This window comes from Electrona antarctica (assembly GCF_951216825.1).
Source record: "Electrona antarctica genome assembly, chromosome: 16".
NCBI lineage: Eukaryota > Metazoa > Chordata > Actinopteri > Myctophiformes > Myctophidae > Electrona > Electrona antarctica.
In genome coordinates this window covers 1088712-1104355 of record NC_136797.1, presented here as the reverse complement: position 1 = coordinate 1104355, position 15644 = coordinate 1088712, and the positions used below count along the sequence as shown (strand labels likewise).

The following is a 15644-nucleotide window of genomic DNA, read 5'->3' as shown; positions in this document are numbered from 1 at the left end:
CATTAGATTCAACCTCATCATAAAACTGTACATTAGATTCAACCTCATCATAAAACGGTACATTAGATTCAACCTCATCATAAAACTACATTAGATTCAACCTCAACATAAAACTGTACATTAGATTCAACCTCATCATAAAAATGTACATTAGATTCAACCTCATCATAAAACTGTACATTAGATTCAACCTCATCATAAAACGGAACATTAGATTCAACCTCATCATAAAACGGTACATTAGATTCAACCTCATCATAAAACTGTACATTAGATTCAACCTCATCATAAAACGGTACATTAGATTCAACCTCATCATAAAACGGCACATTAGATTCAACCTCATCATAAAACGGTACATTAGATTCAACCTCATCATAAAACGGTACATTAGATTCAACCTCATCATAAAACGGTACATTAGATTCAACCTCATCATAAAACGGTACATTAGATTCAACCTCATCATAAAACGGTACATTAGATTCAACCTCATCATAAAACGGTACATTAGATTCAACCTCATCATAAAACTACATTAGATTCAACCTCATCATAAAACGGTACATTAGATTCAACCTCATCATAAAACGGTACATTAGATTCAACCTCATCATAAAACGGTACATTAGATTCCTGAGAACAGCATCCTGTAGGAACACATACTGTTTACCAACAGATGAGGCACTTGTCCAACTACTTACCATAACTACTGACATCTGACCATGACTACTGACCAGTGTTGTTTTCATCGACTAAAACTAAGACCAAAAAATGTTTCGTCGTCTACCTTTTTTCACTGAGGAAAACCAAATGGAAACTAAGCTACGACTAAAACCAAGGCTAAATATACCGACAATTTCGTCTTGGTTGCATGCTGAACATATCAGATCTACAAGCTCACAACGTGTCGCAGCGTGACGCGTTGTGAGCTTGTAGATCGGCTATTTTCAGCAAGTGTAAAATTAGGCCTTTTGACAGCATCAAGGCCCACAAAAATTTAATTTAGTCGACTAAATCAACTAGATTTAGTCAACTAAAATCTCACGATATTTAGCTTTTTTTTGGCCAAAGTATAAACATGATGGTTACGGTAATGTGGTAACCACGGTTACACCGGTCAAACTGTCCGTCAAAGTGACTGGCCAATCACAGCGCGTCGACTTGGCAGAATTTTGTTGCGTGAAACAAAAATGATTGTGGTGATGTTTGATTGGTTAAAAAAAAGACAGATACAGGAAGTAGAGTCATGCGATGGCGTTTGATTGGTTTAAAAAATAAACCCACAGATCCAGGAAGTGGAGTCGGAGAACAAGAGGCTCCGTAACGACCTTAACGAGCTGAGGCGGAGCCTGGCCGACCAGGCGTCCAATGAGCTGCAGGACGGCTACAGCCTGCTGCTGGCTCAGCTGAAATCAGCCAATGAGGAGCTGGACGCCCGCAAGGAGGAGGTGCTTATCCTCAGGACTCAGATCGTCTGCAACAACAACAACGAACGCACCGTAAGCTAGCCCCTCCCACATACAGCTAGCCCCTCCCACATACAGCTAGCCCCTCCCACATACAGCTAGCCCCTCCTAGCCTGGTTAATAAACCAGACCGAATCAGCCGTTGGCAAAAAAAAGTTGCCTACCAGCGGATTACGGTCTGGCGAGGCTCAGTAGCACGCCTCTTTCCTACAGCAGAGAACAGGTCGGACCAATCGGGACACGGTATGCAATATAGGCGGGCTTTGGTACAGTGACGTTCAATGCTTGAGACCTTTGACTGACAGTAGCTCTGACCAATTGCGTGAGTTAATTGCGTGCTTGCTCATGGTTATTATTGGCAGCTCATGGTACATGCTGTGACGTGTTCTGTCCACAGGAGGGCAGTGCCGTGCGTGTGTTGAAGGATGAAGACAAAAGCATCCAGGATTATAATGGACTCTGTGAGTCCAAGAAGTAAGTAACGTGTGTGTGTGTGTGTGTGTGTGTGTGTGTGTGTGTGTGTGTGTGTGTGTGTGTGTGTGTGTGTGTGTGTGTGTGTGTGTGTGTGTGTGTGTGTGTGTGTGTGTGTGTGTGTGTGTGTGTGTGTGTGTGTGTGTGTGTGTGTGTGTGTGCGCGCGGCCTAGTAGGCCTACTTTTTGTTCTTCTTTTTCTTATACTTAAATGTACGTCGTAATCTTAACTCCTCTGGGCGACTGATTTTCTACCTCCAGTATAACTCTATGTCTCTCTACCTCTCTCTCTCTCCAGTATAACTCTATGTCTCTCTACCTCTCTCTCTCTCTCCAGTGTAACTCTGTCTCTCTACCTCTCTCTCTCTCCAGTGTAACTCTATGTCTCTCTACCTCTCTCTCTCTCTCCAGTGTAACTCTGTCTCTCTACCTCTCTCTCTCTCCAGTATAACTCTATGTCTCTCTACCTCTCTCTCTCTCCAGTGTAACTCTATGTCTCTCTACCTCTCTCTCTCTCCAGTGTAACTCTATGTCTCTCTACTTCTCTCTCTCTCCAGTGTAACTCTATGTCTCTCTACCTCTCTCTCTCTCCAGTGTAACTCTATGTCTCTCTACCTCTCTCTCTCTCCAGTGTAACTCTATGTCTCTCTACCTCTCTCTCTCTCCAGTATAACTCTATGTCTCTCTACCTCTCTCTCTCTCCAGTGTAACTCTATGTCTCTCTACCTCTCTCTCTCTCCAGTATAACTCTATGTCTCTCTACCTCTCTCTCTCTCTCCAGTATAACTCTATGTCTCTCTACCTCTCTCTCTCTCCAGTGTAACTCTATGTCTCTCTACCTCTCTCTCTCTCTCTCTCCAGTGTAACTCTATGTCTCTCTACCTCTCTCTCTCTCCAGTGTAACTCTATGTCTCTCTACCTCTCTCTCTCTCCAGTATAACTCTATGTCTCTCTACCTCTCTCTCTCTCCAGTATAACTCTGTCTCTCTACCTCTCTCTCTCTCCAGTATAACTCTATGTCTCTCTACCTCTCTCTCTCTCTCCAGTGTAACTCTGTCTCTCTACCTCTCTCTCTCTCCAGTGTAACTCTATGTCTCTCTACCTCTCTCTCTCTCCAGTATAACTCTATGTCTCTCTACCTCTCTCTCTCTCCAGTATAACTCTATGTCTCTCTACCTCTCTCTCTCTCCAGTATAACTCTATGTCTCTCTACCTCTCTCTCTCCAGTATAACTCTATGTCTCTATACCTCTCTCTCTCTCCAGTATAACTCTATGTCTCTCTACCTCTCTCTCTCTCCAGTATAACTCTGTCTCTCTACCTCTCTCTCTCTCCAGTGTAACTCTATGTCTCTCTACCTCTCTCTCTCTCCAGTGTAACTCTATGTCTCTCTACCTCTCTCTCTCTCCAGTATAACTCTATGTCTCTCTACCTCTCTCTCTCTCTCCAGTGTAACTCTGTCTCTCTACCTCTCTCTCTCCAGTGTAACTCTATGTCTCTCTACCTCTCTCTCTCCAGTGTAACTCTATGTCTCTCTACCTCTCTCTCTCTCCAGTGTAACTCTATGTCTCTCTACCTCTCTCTCTCCAGTATAACTCTATGTCTCTCTACCTCTCTCTCTCTCTCTCTCTCTCTCCAGTGTAACTCTGTCTCTCTACCTCTCTCTCTCCAGTGTAACTCTATGTCTCTCTACCTCTCTCTCTCCAGTGTAACTCTATGTCTCTCTACCTCTCTCTCTCTCCAGTGTAACTCTATGTCTCTCTACCTCTCTCTCTCTCCAGTGTAACTCTATGTCTCTCTACCTCTCTCTCTCTCTCCAGTGTAACTCTATGTCTCTCTACCTCTCTCTCTCTCTCCAGTGTAACTCTATGTCTCTCTACCTCTCTCTCTCTCCAGTGTAACTCTATGTCTCTCTACCTCTCTCTCTCTCCAGTGTAACTCTATGGTCCTCATTCACAAAGGAGAAATACGCCATAGTGTAACGGAAGCGTAAAGGTCATGCGTATAGATAGCGGAAAATCCGTCCGATCGCGCTACGGTTAAGTCCCGTGTTATTCAGGGAACCAGGTGTAATCACTTCATTTGTGCGGATCGGCGAGTGTATCCTTTCCGCATTTTTTCCAAGCGATTCGCCTGGTGTCGCCTGGTTTGATGGAACATCCACGACCATATAAGGCAACAGGAAATATCGAAATACGTCATCATAGCCTGCACAGCGCTTTAAATTATATACAACAGCCGCGATGAGCTTGTAGAGCAGTTAATTTTGACAGGCAGGTCTGCACGGACAGATCTTCAAGCAAACAGCGCGAGTTATATGTATATAATTATAAACGAAACTTGCCAACTTGGCACGCATTGCTTCACTCCTTGTTAAATGTCAGAACGTTAATAAGTTAACTGATGTTACAGTTACTTTCACATAATGAGAAAGAAGTTAATTTGTAGGCTACTGTTCACCACACGACCAAATGCTATATTAGGCCTACAACTCGGCAATGATAAAAGCCCTTACTGATGAATGCACTGCAGGGTTATAAAAAAAAGAAAGAACAATTGCACACTCGCCTAGAGGTAAAATAGATATCCGATACTTTTTTTTATCAGAGCTGCATTGATTCATACGGGGATCAATATCATCTCACTGTCATCTTTCTGAATGCCATGTGGAGAATGCTCGCTTAAAACTATGACTGGTCGAATTGCACGCGCTGATGCAATAATGTGGACTTCTATTTTTGTATAGGGCTAATCAGATTGGACTGTTCAGCGGCAGCATGCTGCTGCCCCCCCCCCCCCCCCCCCCCCCCACACACACACACACACACACACTTACACACATCGTCGGTCAGACTGACTCAAAGGAGCTCCATAAGAACAAAACAATTTAAATAGGCCTACTGCAGGCATTACTACACTAAACAACATTGGATTCGTACAGTGCAGAATGCAGATAAGTGTATGTTCTTATTATAATTGTGAGTTTGTTTTTTAACATGCAGCGCGAGTCCGCGAGACTGCGAGAGCCGATCTACAAGCTCACAGCGCGTTGCACTGCGAGTAGAAAGCTGTCAAGTGAGCAGCGCAATCGCGCATGCTAGAAATATCCTAATAAATAAATAAAAAGGTGTCGGGCTTGCAGGGGCAGTTTCTGTATGGGGCTCTAGGCTAACCTGCCTCTAGGATGCATGCATTTAGGCATACAAGTGATACTTGGCTTTTATATAAGCTATCATTTTTTAATGTGCTGAGCAATGTTTTGGACACATGCCTACATATTTTATCTGAGATTTGGGGACTTTTAATTGATTCAGCATGAAGACTAAAGCCTTCTGAATAAATCTACGCAAGCCGTACACGACCCTCTGACTGGCGCAGCTTTTAGCGGGGTTTCCGACAAACCAACGCCACCGTCAAGTTCACGTTCAAGTACATGAATTCCCACGTAATGTGGGAATCCACGTAAATGCCTGTCCGCTCACGCTCCGCTCACGTAACGTCACTTTATGAGCGTAAACGCCGTTGTGAATGAGGACCTATGTCTCTCTACCTCTCTCTCTCTCCAGTGTAACTCTATGTCTCTCTACCTCTCTCTCTCTCTCCAGTGTAACTCTGTCTCTCTACCTCTCTCTCTCTCTCCAGTGTAACTCTATGTCTCTCTACCTCTCTCTCTCCAGTGTAACTCTGTCTCTCTACCTCTCTCTCTCTCTCCAGTGTAACTCTATGTCTCTCTACTTCTCTCTCTCTCTCCAGTGTAACTCTATGTCTCTCTCTCTCTCTCTCCAGTGTAACTCTATGTCTCTCTACCTCTCTCTCTCTCTCTCTCTCTCCAGTGTAACTCTATGTCTCTCTACCTCTCTCTCTCTCTCTCTCTCCAGTGTAACTCTATGTCTCTCTACCTCTCTCTCTCTCCAGTATAACTATATGTCTCTCTACCTCTCTCTCTCTCTCTCCAGTGTAACTCTATGTCTCTCTACCTCTCTCTCTCTCCAGTATAACTATATGTCTCTCTACCTCTCTCTCTCTCTCCAGTGTAACTCTATGTCTCTCTACCTCTCTCTCTCTCCAGTATAACTCTATGTCTCTCTACCTCTCTCTCTCTCCAGTATAACTCTATGTCTCTCTACCTCTCTCTCTCTCTCCAGTATAACTCTGTCTCTCTACCTCTCTCTCTCTCCAGTATAACTCTATGTCTCTCTACCTCTCTCTCTCTCTCTCTCCAGTGTAACTCTATGTCTCTCTACCTCTCTCTCTCCAGTATAACTCTGTCTCTCTACCTCTCTCTCTCTCCAGTATAACTCTGTCTCTCTACCTCTCTCTCTCTCCAGTATAACTCTATGTCTCTCTACCTCTCTCTCTCTCCAGTATAACTCTATGTCTCTCTACCTCTCTCTCTCTCCAGTATAACTCTGTCTCTCTACCTCTCTCTCTCTCCAGTGTAACTCTATGTCTCTCTACCTCTCTCTCTCCAGTGTAACTCTATGTCTCTCTACCTCTCTCTCTCCAGTATAACTCTATGTCTCTATACCTCTCTCTCTCTCCAGTATAACTCTATGTCTCTCTACCTCTCTCTCTCTCCAGTATAACTCTGTCTCTCTACCTCTCTCTCTCTCCAGTATAACTCTATGTCTCTCTACCTCTCTCTCTCTCCAGTATAACTCTGTCTCTCTACCTCTCTCTCTCTCTCCAGTGTAACTATATGTCTCTCTACCTCTCTCTCTCCAGTGTAACTCTATGTCTCTCTACCTCTCTCTCTCTCTCTCCAGTATAACTCTGTCTCTCTACCTCTCTCTCTCCAGTATAACTCTATGTCTCTCTACCTCTCTCTCTCCAGTGTAACTCTATGTCTCTCTACCTCTCTCTCTCCAGTATAACTCTATGTCTCTCTACCTCTCTCTCTCCAGTATAACTCGATGTCTCTATACCTCTCTCTCTCTCCAGTATAACTCTATGTCTCTCTACCTCTCTCTCTCTCTCCAGTATAACTCTATATGTCTCTACCTCTCTCTCTCCAGTGTAACTCTATGTCTCTCTACCTCTCTCTCTCTCCAGTATAACTCTATGTCTCTCTACCTCTCTCTCTCCAGTATAACTCTATGTCTCTCTACCTCTCTCTCTCCAGTATAACTCTATGTCTCTCTACCTCTCTCTCTCTCCAGTATAACTCTATGTCTCTCTACCTCTCTCTCTCTCCAGTATAACTCTATATGTCTCTACCTCTCTCTCTCCAGTGTAACTCTATGTCTCTCTACCTCAGGGCCCTAGAGGCTAAGCTACAGACTCATCTCCGTAACCATGGAGACGAACTGGAGGCCCTCCAATCACAGATCGAGATGCTCAAAGACGACCTGGAGAAGAAGGCGGAGCTTCTGAGCTACGCCACGTCGCTGTCCCCGGAGGCCCAGGTGGAGTACTGCATCGCTAACGAGATCACCCGGCTGACCAATGACAACCTGGTAAGAGTTTATGACATCATCCCATAAGCCCTAGGGATCGAGGGCCAGTGTTTTCAATAATGTCTGTTATTGAGCGGTCTGTTATAGAGCAGTCTGTTATAGAGCAGTCTGTTATAGAGCGGAGCGGTCTGTTATAGAGCGGTCTGTTATAGAGTGGTCTGTTATAGAGTGGTCTGTTATAGAGCGGTCTGTTATAGAGCGGAGCGGTCTGTTATAGAGTGGTCTGTTATAGAGTGGTCTGTTATAGAGTGGTCTGTTATAGAGCGGTCTGTTATAGAGCGGTCTGTTATAGAGCGGTCTGTTATAGAGCGGAGCGGTCTGTTATAGAGTGGTCTGTTATAGAGCGGTCTGTTATAGAGCGGTCTGTTATAGAGCGGTCTGTTATAGAGCGGAGCGGTCTGTTATAGAGTGGTCTGTTATAGAGCGGTCTGTTATAGAGTGGAGCGGTCTGTTATAGAGTGGTCTGTTATAGAGTGGTCTGTTATAGAGCGGTCTGTTATAGAGCGGAGCGGTCTGTTATAGAGCGGTCTGTTATAGAGCGGTCTGTTATAGAGTGGAGCGGTCTGTTATAGAGCGGTCTGTTATAGAGCGGTCTGTTATAGAGTGGAGCGGTCTGTTATAGAGCGGTCTGTTATAGAGCGGTCTGTTATAGAGTGGAGCGGTCTGTTATAGAGCGGTCTGTTATAGAGCGGAGCGGTCTGTTATAGAGCGGAGCGGTCTGTTATAGAGTGGTCTGTTATAGAGCGGAGCGGTCTGTTATAGAGTGGTCTGTTATAGAGCGGTCTGTTATAGAGTGGTCTGTTATAGAGCGGTCTGTTATAGAGCGGAGCGGTCTGTTATAGAGTGGAGCGGTCTGTTATAGAGCGGTCTGTTATAGAGCGGAGCGGTCTGTTATAGAGTGGTCTGTTATAGAGCGGAGCGGTCTGTTATAGAGCGGAGCGGTCTGTTATAGAGTGGTCTGCTATAGAGCGGTCTGTTATAGAGTGGTCTGTTATAGAGTGGTCTGTTATAGAGCGGAGCGGTCTGTTATAGAGTGGTCTGTTATAGAGTGGTCTGTTATAGAGTGGTCTGTTATAGAGCGGTCTGTTATAGAGTGGTCTGTTATAGAGCGGAGCGGTCTGTTATAGAGTGGTCTGTTATAGAGCAGAGCGGTCTGTTATAGAGCGGAGCGGTCTGTTATAGAGCGGAGCGGTCTGTTATAGAGTGGTCTGTTATAGAGTGGTCTGTTATAGAGCGGAGCGGTCTGTTATAGAGTGGTCTGTTATAGAGTGGTCTGTTATAGAGCGGAGCGGTCTGTTATAGAGTGGTCTGTTATAGAGCGGTCTGTTATAGAGCGGTCTGTTATAGAGTGGTCTGTTATAGAGCGGAGCGGTCTGTTATAGAGTGGTCTGTTATAGAGTGGTCTGTTATAGAGCGGAGCGGTCTGTTATAGAGCGGAGCGGTCTGTTATAGAGCGGATTGGTCTGTTATAGAGTGGTCTGTTATAGAGTGGTCTGTTATAGAGCGGAGCGGTCTGTTATAGAGTGGTCTGTTATAGAGCGGTCTGTTATAGAGCGGTCTGTTATAGAGCGGTCTGTTATAGAGCGGTCTGTTATAGAGTGGTCTGTTATAGAGCGGTCTGTTATAGAGCGGTCTGTTATAGAGCGGAGCGGTCTGTTATAGAGCGGTCTGTTATAGAGCGGTCTGTTATAGAGCGGAGCGGTCTGTTATAGAGCGGTCTGTTATAGAGCGGTCTGTTATAGAGCGGTCTGTTATAGAGCGGTCTGTTATAGAGCGGAGCGGTCTGTTATAGAGCGGTCTGTTATAGGCAGACCTGCACACAGGCGGTGTGCCAGTGCGCATGCGTCGTCAAAATTAATTCTGCGCTGTCAATCAAGCGCCGGGAAGCGCTTCTGCGTACCAACAGCTGGGGGCGGGGCCGCCCAGGACGATTATTATGGCCAGAATACTAGTAAAATCTGTAGCGAGAGCATTTCCCACCACTCAAAGTAGCTACTGGCCAATCACAGCACGTCTTTCACAAGTGCACTGGCCATTGTGGCCAATCACAGCGCATCCTTACTCAAACCATTTCCATCGTGCTGCTCGCTGCTGGGAGGATGTTGACAGGAGGACAGGAGTTTACTACTGAGTGAGAAAACCTGACACAAATGGTTCGGCTTCTCCGTTTCAGCTGTGGAGCAAACTAAAAAGTAAAGGTTGTAAAAGGGAATGCTTTGGATGCTTTGCACTCTTCCCATTCGCCGCTGTGCTTATGTTTGTTTTCCGGGTACTGGAGCAAGTTGCTCGTGTGCGATGCCGTCTCTCACAGCCTAGGCACCGTAGCCTGGCTAATAAGCCAGACTCAAATCACACTGTCGTGATTCGGTCTGGCTTATAGGCACCGGCCACTGACTTTTTACGGGTACAGGTTTTAGTTCCGACAGTGGGAAGAGTGCAAAGCATTGCGGACTGGCACTGCTGCTGCACAACATGAAGCTTATCAACATGACAACACCGTGTCCCTTATTATCGTAAAGTCGGGTAGTGTACACTGTTTATTTTTGCACCGAGGAGCCATGTGTGTCTAACTGTCTGACTGTACGTTGCCTCGGTAAAAACAAAAGGGAAGCCTGACGTATGCTTCGCCGTACGACGTGTCGTATGTTAAACAAATAGCTGATCTGCAAGCTCACAACGTGTCGCCTCCGCAACACGTTGTGAGCTAGTAGATCGGCTATTTATATATATATATATATTTTTTTTAAAAGTACCTAAATATTGCTTTGATGCTCATATTATCCATAGGAATTATTAAGTTGTTTTTATTAGAATATGCATTTAGGGCTGGACCACACATGGACCTGGTATGAATCTAGAGTTGCAATACCCTCCATTGACTCCCCACCTATCCAATAAATATAGTTTTTCTATAAGTTATTCATGCATCCCTCTTTTATCCATCCGGCGAGACGGGTCGCGGCCTTTTGGAGCACCAAGTAACTCCTCCAGGTGCTGCTCTGAGCACTAGACCAAAACGTTGTGTGCAGCCCTGGTTATAGGTGTATATTATACACTATTCATTAATTTCAGGACCTCAAGGAGATGGTGGAGAAACTGGAGAAGAATGAGAGGAAGCTGAAGAAACAGCTGAGGATCTACATGAAGAAGGTCCAGGAGTTAGAAGGTAGGTTCAGCTTGAGGACCCCCAGAGGACCCCCAAGGACCCCCACATTGACCCTCTGTTAGAGGACCCCAAGGACCCCCACATTGACCCTCTGTTAGAGGACCCCAAGGACCCCCACATTGACCCTCTGTTAGAAGGTAGGTTCAGCTTGAGGACCCCAAGGACCCCCAAATTGACCCTCTGTTAGAAGGTAGGTTCAGCTTGAGGACCCCCAGAGGACCCCAAGGACCCCCACATTGACCCTCTGTTAGAAGGTAGGTTCAGCTTGAGGACCCCCAGAGGACCCCAAGGACCCCCACATTGACCCTCTGTTAGAAGGTAGGTTCAGCTTGAGGACCCCCAGAGGACCCCAAGGACCCCCACATTGACCCTCTGTTAGAAGGTAGGTTCAGCTTGAGGACCCCCAGAGGACCCCAAGGACCCCCACATTGACCCTCTGTTAGAAGGTAGGTTCAGCTTGAGGACCCCCAGAGGACCCCAAGGACCCCCACATTGACCCTCTGTTAGAAGGTAGGTTCAGCTTGAGGACCCCAAGGACCCCCACATTGACCCTCTGTTAGAAGTTAGGTTCAGCTTGAGGACCCCCAAGGACCCCCACATTGACCCTCTGTTAGAAGGTAGGTTCAGCTTGAGGACCCCAAGGACCCCCACATTGACCCTCTGTTAGAAGGTAGGTTCAGCTTGAGGACCCCCAAGGACCCCCAAATTGACCCTCTGTTAGAAGGTAGGTTCAGCTTGAGGACCCCCAAGGACCCCCAAATTGACCCTCTGTTAGAAGGTAGGTTCAGCTTGAGGACCCCCAGAGGACCCCAAGGACCCCCACATTGACCCTCTGTTAGAAGGTAGGTTCAGCTTGAGGACCCCCAGAGGACCCCAAGGACCCCCACATTGACCCTCTGTTAGAAGGTAGGTTCAGCTTGAGGACCCCAAGGACCCCCACATTGACCCTCTGTTAGAAGTTAGGTTCAGCTTGAGGACCCCCAAGGACCCCCACATTGACCCTCTGTTAGAAGGTAGGTTCAGCTTGAGGACCCCCAAGGACCCCCAAATTGACCCTCTGTTAGAAGGTAGGTTCAGCTTGAGGACCCCCAAGGACCCCCACATTGACCCTCTGTTAGAGGACCCCAAGGACCCCCACATTGACCCTCTGTTAGAAGGTAGGTTCAGCTTGAGGACCCCCAAGGACCCCCAAATTGACCCTCTGTTAGAAGGTAGGTTCAGCTTGAGGACCCCCAAGGACCCCCAAATTGACCCTCTGTTAGAAGGTAGGTTCAGCTTGAGGACCCCCAAGGACCCCCACATTCATTGACCCCGCGGACCCCCAAAGGACCCCCACATTGACCCTCATCAGACCCGTGGACCCCCATTTGAAGAGATATGCCAGGGACCCCCATGAGAGAAGATCTTTACGGCTCTACCAGTGATTCTCAACCCGTTTAATCTCAAGGACGCCCAGTTTGACATGCATTAGTCTACGGACCCCCAGTTTGACATGCATTAGTCTACGGACCCCCATTTAGTGGCATTTCTATCTCTGGGACCCCAGAGATAGACATTTATATTGTAAAATCAATATTAATTTAACTCAGTGTGGTATCACTCTCAGAGTTACAGACCCATAAGGGTCCATTTGGTTCAACAATCACTTAGCTGGGGACCCCCTGGAACTCCCTCAAGGACCCCTGGGGGTCCCCGGACCCCACTTTGGGGACCACTGCTTTACAGAGCAATAGAGAAAAAAAATCACCCATGGCTTCCTGTGAGGTTAACCCCTCCAGGCCCGTACAGTAAAATGTAACACATGTGATGCTGCTATATAAATATTTGAAGTTTTTCCTAAATGGTTAAGGGTTTTGCGGGGGGGGGGGGGGGGGGGGTCGGTACACGTTAACACGACCGGATTAAGGTTGGTGAGGGGTCTGTTAAAACGACCGGATTAAGGTTGGTGAGGGGTGTGTTAAAACGACCGGATTAACGTTGGTGAGGGGTGCGTTAAAACGACCGGATTAACGTTGGTGAGGGGTGCGTTAAGACGACCGGATTAAGGTTGGTGAGGGTTGCGTTAAAACGACCGGATTAAGGTTGGTGAGGGGTGCGTTAAAACGACCGGTTTAAGGTTGGTGAGGGGTGCGTTAAGACGACCGGATTAAGGTTGGTGAGGGGTGCGTTAAAACGACCGGATTAAGGTTGGTGAGGGTTGCGTTAAAACGACCGGATTAAGGTTGGTGAGGGGTACGTTAAAACGACCGGATTAAGGTTGGTGAGGGGTACGTTAAAACGACCGGATTAACGTTGGTGAGGGGTGCGTTAAAACGACCGGATTAAGGTTGGTGAGGGGTGCGTTAAAACGACCGGATTAACGTTGGTGAGGGGTGCGTTAAAACGACCGAATTAAGGTTGGTGAGGGGTGCGTTAAAACGACCGGATTAAGGTTGGTGAGGGTTGCGTTAAAACGACCGGATTAAGGTTGGTGAGGGGTACGTTAACACGACCGGATTAAGGTTGGTGAGGGGTGCGTTAAAACGACCGGATTAAGGTTGGTGAGGGTTGCGTTAAAACGACCGGATTAAGGTTGGTGAGGGGTGCGTTAAAACGACCGGATTAAGGTTGGTGAGGGGTATGTTAAAACGACCGGATTAACGTTGGTGAGGGGTGCGTTAAGACGACCGAATTAAGGTTGGTGAGGGGTGCGTTAAAACGACCGGATTAAGGTTGGTGAGGGTTGCGTTAAAACGACCGGATTAAGGTTGGTGAGGGGTACGTTAACACGACCGGATTAAGGTTGGTGAGGGGTGCGTTAAAACGACCGGATTAAGGTTGGTGAGGGATGCGTTAACACGACCGGATTAAGGTTGGTGAGGGGTGCGTTAAAACGACCGGATTAAGGTTGGTGAGGGATGCGTTAACACGACCGGATTAAGGTTGGTGAGGGGTGCGTTAAAACGACCGGATTAAGGTTGGTGAGGGGTGCGTTAACACGACCGGATTAAGGTTGGTGAGGGGTGCGTTAAAACGACCGGTTTAAAGTTGGTGAGGGGTGCGTTAAAACGACCGGTTTAAGGTTGGTGAGGGGTGCGTTAAAACGACCGGATTAAGGTTGGTGAGGGGTGCGTTAAAACGACCGGATTAAGGTTGGTGAGGGGTGTGCCGCCCCGTGGGAGGTTAGGGTTAGGGTCAAGGTTTAGGTTGTAGGACTAATGACTGGTCTAACCAATGGCTAGTCTAAACTAAGTACTGCACCTGTGTCCATGTAGTGTCCAGCACCAGTTTACACTGATGCTCTGTCTGTGTGTCCATCCAGTGTCCCATCATCCTCACCACCACCACCAGCAGCAGCAGCCAGCGGTCAGTGCCTCGGGAGCGGTCAGTGCGTCGGGCGCCAGGGGCCGAGCGGAGCTCAGCCGTCAGGTGACTCTGCAGCGCAAAGAGAAGGACTTTGAGGGAATGTTGGAGTACGGCAAGGATGACGAGGCCCTGCTGGTCAAGACCCTGGTCACTGGTACGATTAATATAATAACATGTTACTGGTCAAGACCCTGGCGCTGAGAGGGCGCTGCTATTCCTTTATTTGCCGATGGGTTCTCAGATTGGAGGCTAATGAGGCCGAGTCAACTGTCTACTCGTCTACAACAATACACCCAGCGAGCCAATTCTTCAGATAGTCTCCATTTAATGTCCCGGCGGATACTGAAATAAGTCTGTTTGGCCTGCATGGTGGGGGGTTTCTCGTGTGTCTTTAAACAGATGCTTCAACACGTTCAGACAAAGTTTACAACGGACATTAACTCATTTAGGCCTGACGTCGAAATAAAAAAAAAGTCTTCTGAAAGAATATATATTCAAAGATTTGTGCCGCATTTTCACGATTTTTCAAAAATAGCAGACCTACAAGCTCGTAGTGCGCCACTTGGTGTCACGCTATGAGCTTGTAGATCTGCTATTTTTCGATTAATCGACGATCGATCGATATGCACGGGAATCGATCTTGAAATAAAAAATCGAATAGTCATTAAAAAAAAAAAGCGGCCACTTTTGGTCCGCGAGCCGGCCCCATTTGGTCCGCGAGCCATACTGCATGCTGGCGCCTCGCAGACCTCGCAACGCCTCCTCCCCCCTCCCCCCTCACTCAAGTACGCCCCGCACCAATCCGATACCACATTTTATTTAATCACGTGATGCGCGCAGCACGGTGAGACGGGGCCGCCGGTATTGAAAACGCGCATCTCCAGCCATAGGTGTGAACGGCTTTGCCGACGTGCGAATGGGGGACAATTTAAAACAAAGGCGGCTTGCTGTAGTTTGCGTCGAACATAAATTTGCATGCACAAGGGATGCAATCCCTATCTTTTTTTGTTTTTCTTTCTCCCCCTCTCTTCGAAGTTAGACTGGACAAATAAACTCCAAACTGACTGGGCCACGGTGGGCTCACGTTCATGGTAACTTGCGCCGTGGGTGGAACGGGTGGAAAAGTTTGGTTACATTTGAAAATACAAGAGGGGAGCTAAATGCACTGCAGTGATCCAACTATTGCAACTTCAACGGGGGGGGGGGAGAGAGAGAGAGAGAGTCGCGTTAGAGAGTTGCGTTAGAGAGAGAGAGGCAGAGAGAGAGAGAGATGCAGAGAGAGAGAGAGAGAGGAGGGGGGTCACGTTAGCAACAGGCTAAGCTCACAGCATATTGGTACGTTCGTTCTATAAAGGGTAGACCCGCTCCCGTTTGGGGGCTGCTCCCAGCCCCTAAACGGTAGCGATCTACCCTTTAATAGAACGAACGTACGGTGCATTTGTTGCATGAAGCGTAGATCTGCGAGCTCGCAGCACGTCATGTCACAAACCGAAACAGCTCTCATTTGGTTTTGTCATTTTCCTCCCTCCGCAGTTAGACTGCTGCTCTGTGCTGAGTGCTCTCGTTAGTTTTATTGTCCGTGGCCATGAAAAGTGCGTTCTCTCCCGAAGTTTGTTTGTTAGTTGCGGCCGCACAGGGCCTCACGGAGTCGCAGACGGCATTTTTTTATTAGTTGAAATGGAACGGCTCCTCTCTCTCTCTCTCTCTCTCTCTGATGGGAATGCGACGCGATTAAGAAT

General features: G+C 47.3%; 1 protein-coding gene across 1 annotated transcript in view; it reads left to right on the top strand.

Annotated features, from left to right (window-relative positions):
• The window catches only part of myo5b (myosin VB), a 183614-nt gene that overhangs the window by 103997 nt on the left and 63973 nt on the right, over positions 1-15644 (top strand). Inside the window, exons 28-32 of the mRNA XM_079525228.1 lie at positions 1290-1502; positions 1867-1943; positions 7196-7394; positions 10467-10560; positions 13862-14059. Of these exons, the coding sequence (XP_079381354.1) occupies positions 1290-1502; positions 1867-1943; positions 7196-7394; positions 10467-10560; positions 13862-14059 (781 nt within the window). The remainder of the gene's footprint in view (positions 1-1289; positions 1503-1866; positions 1944-7195; positions 7395-10466; positions 10561-13861; positions 14060-15644) is intronic.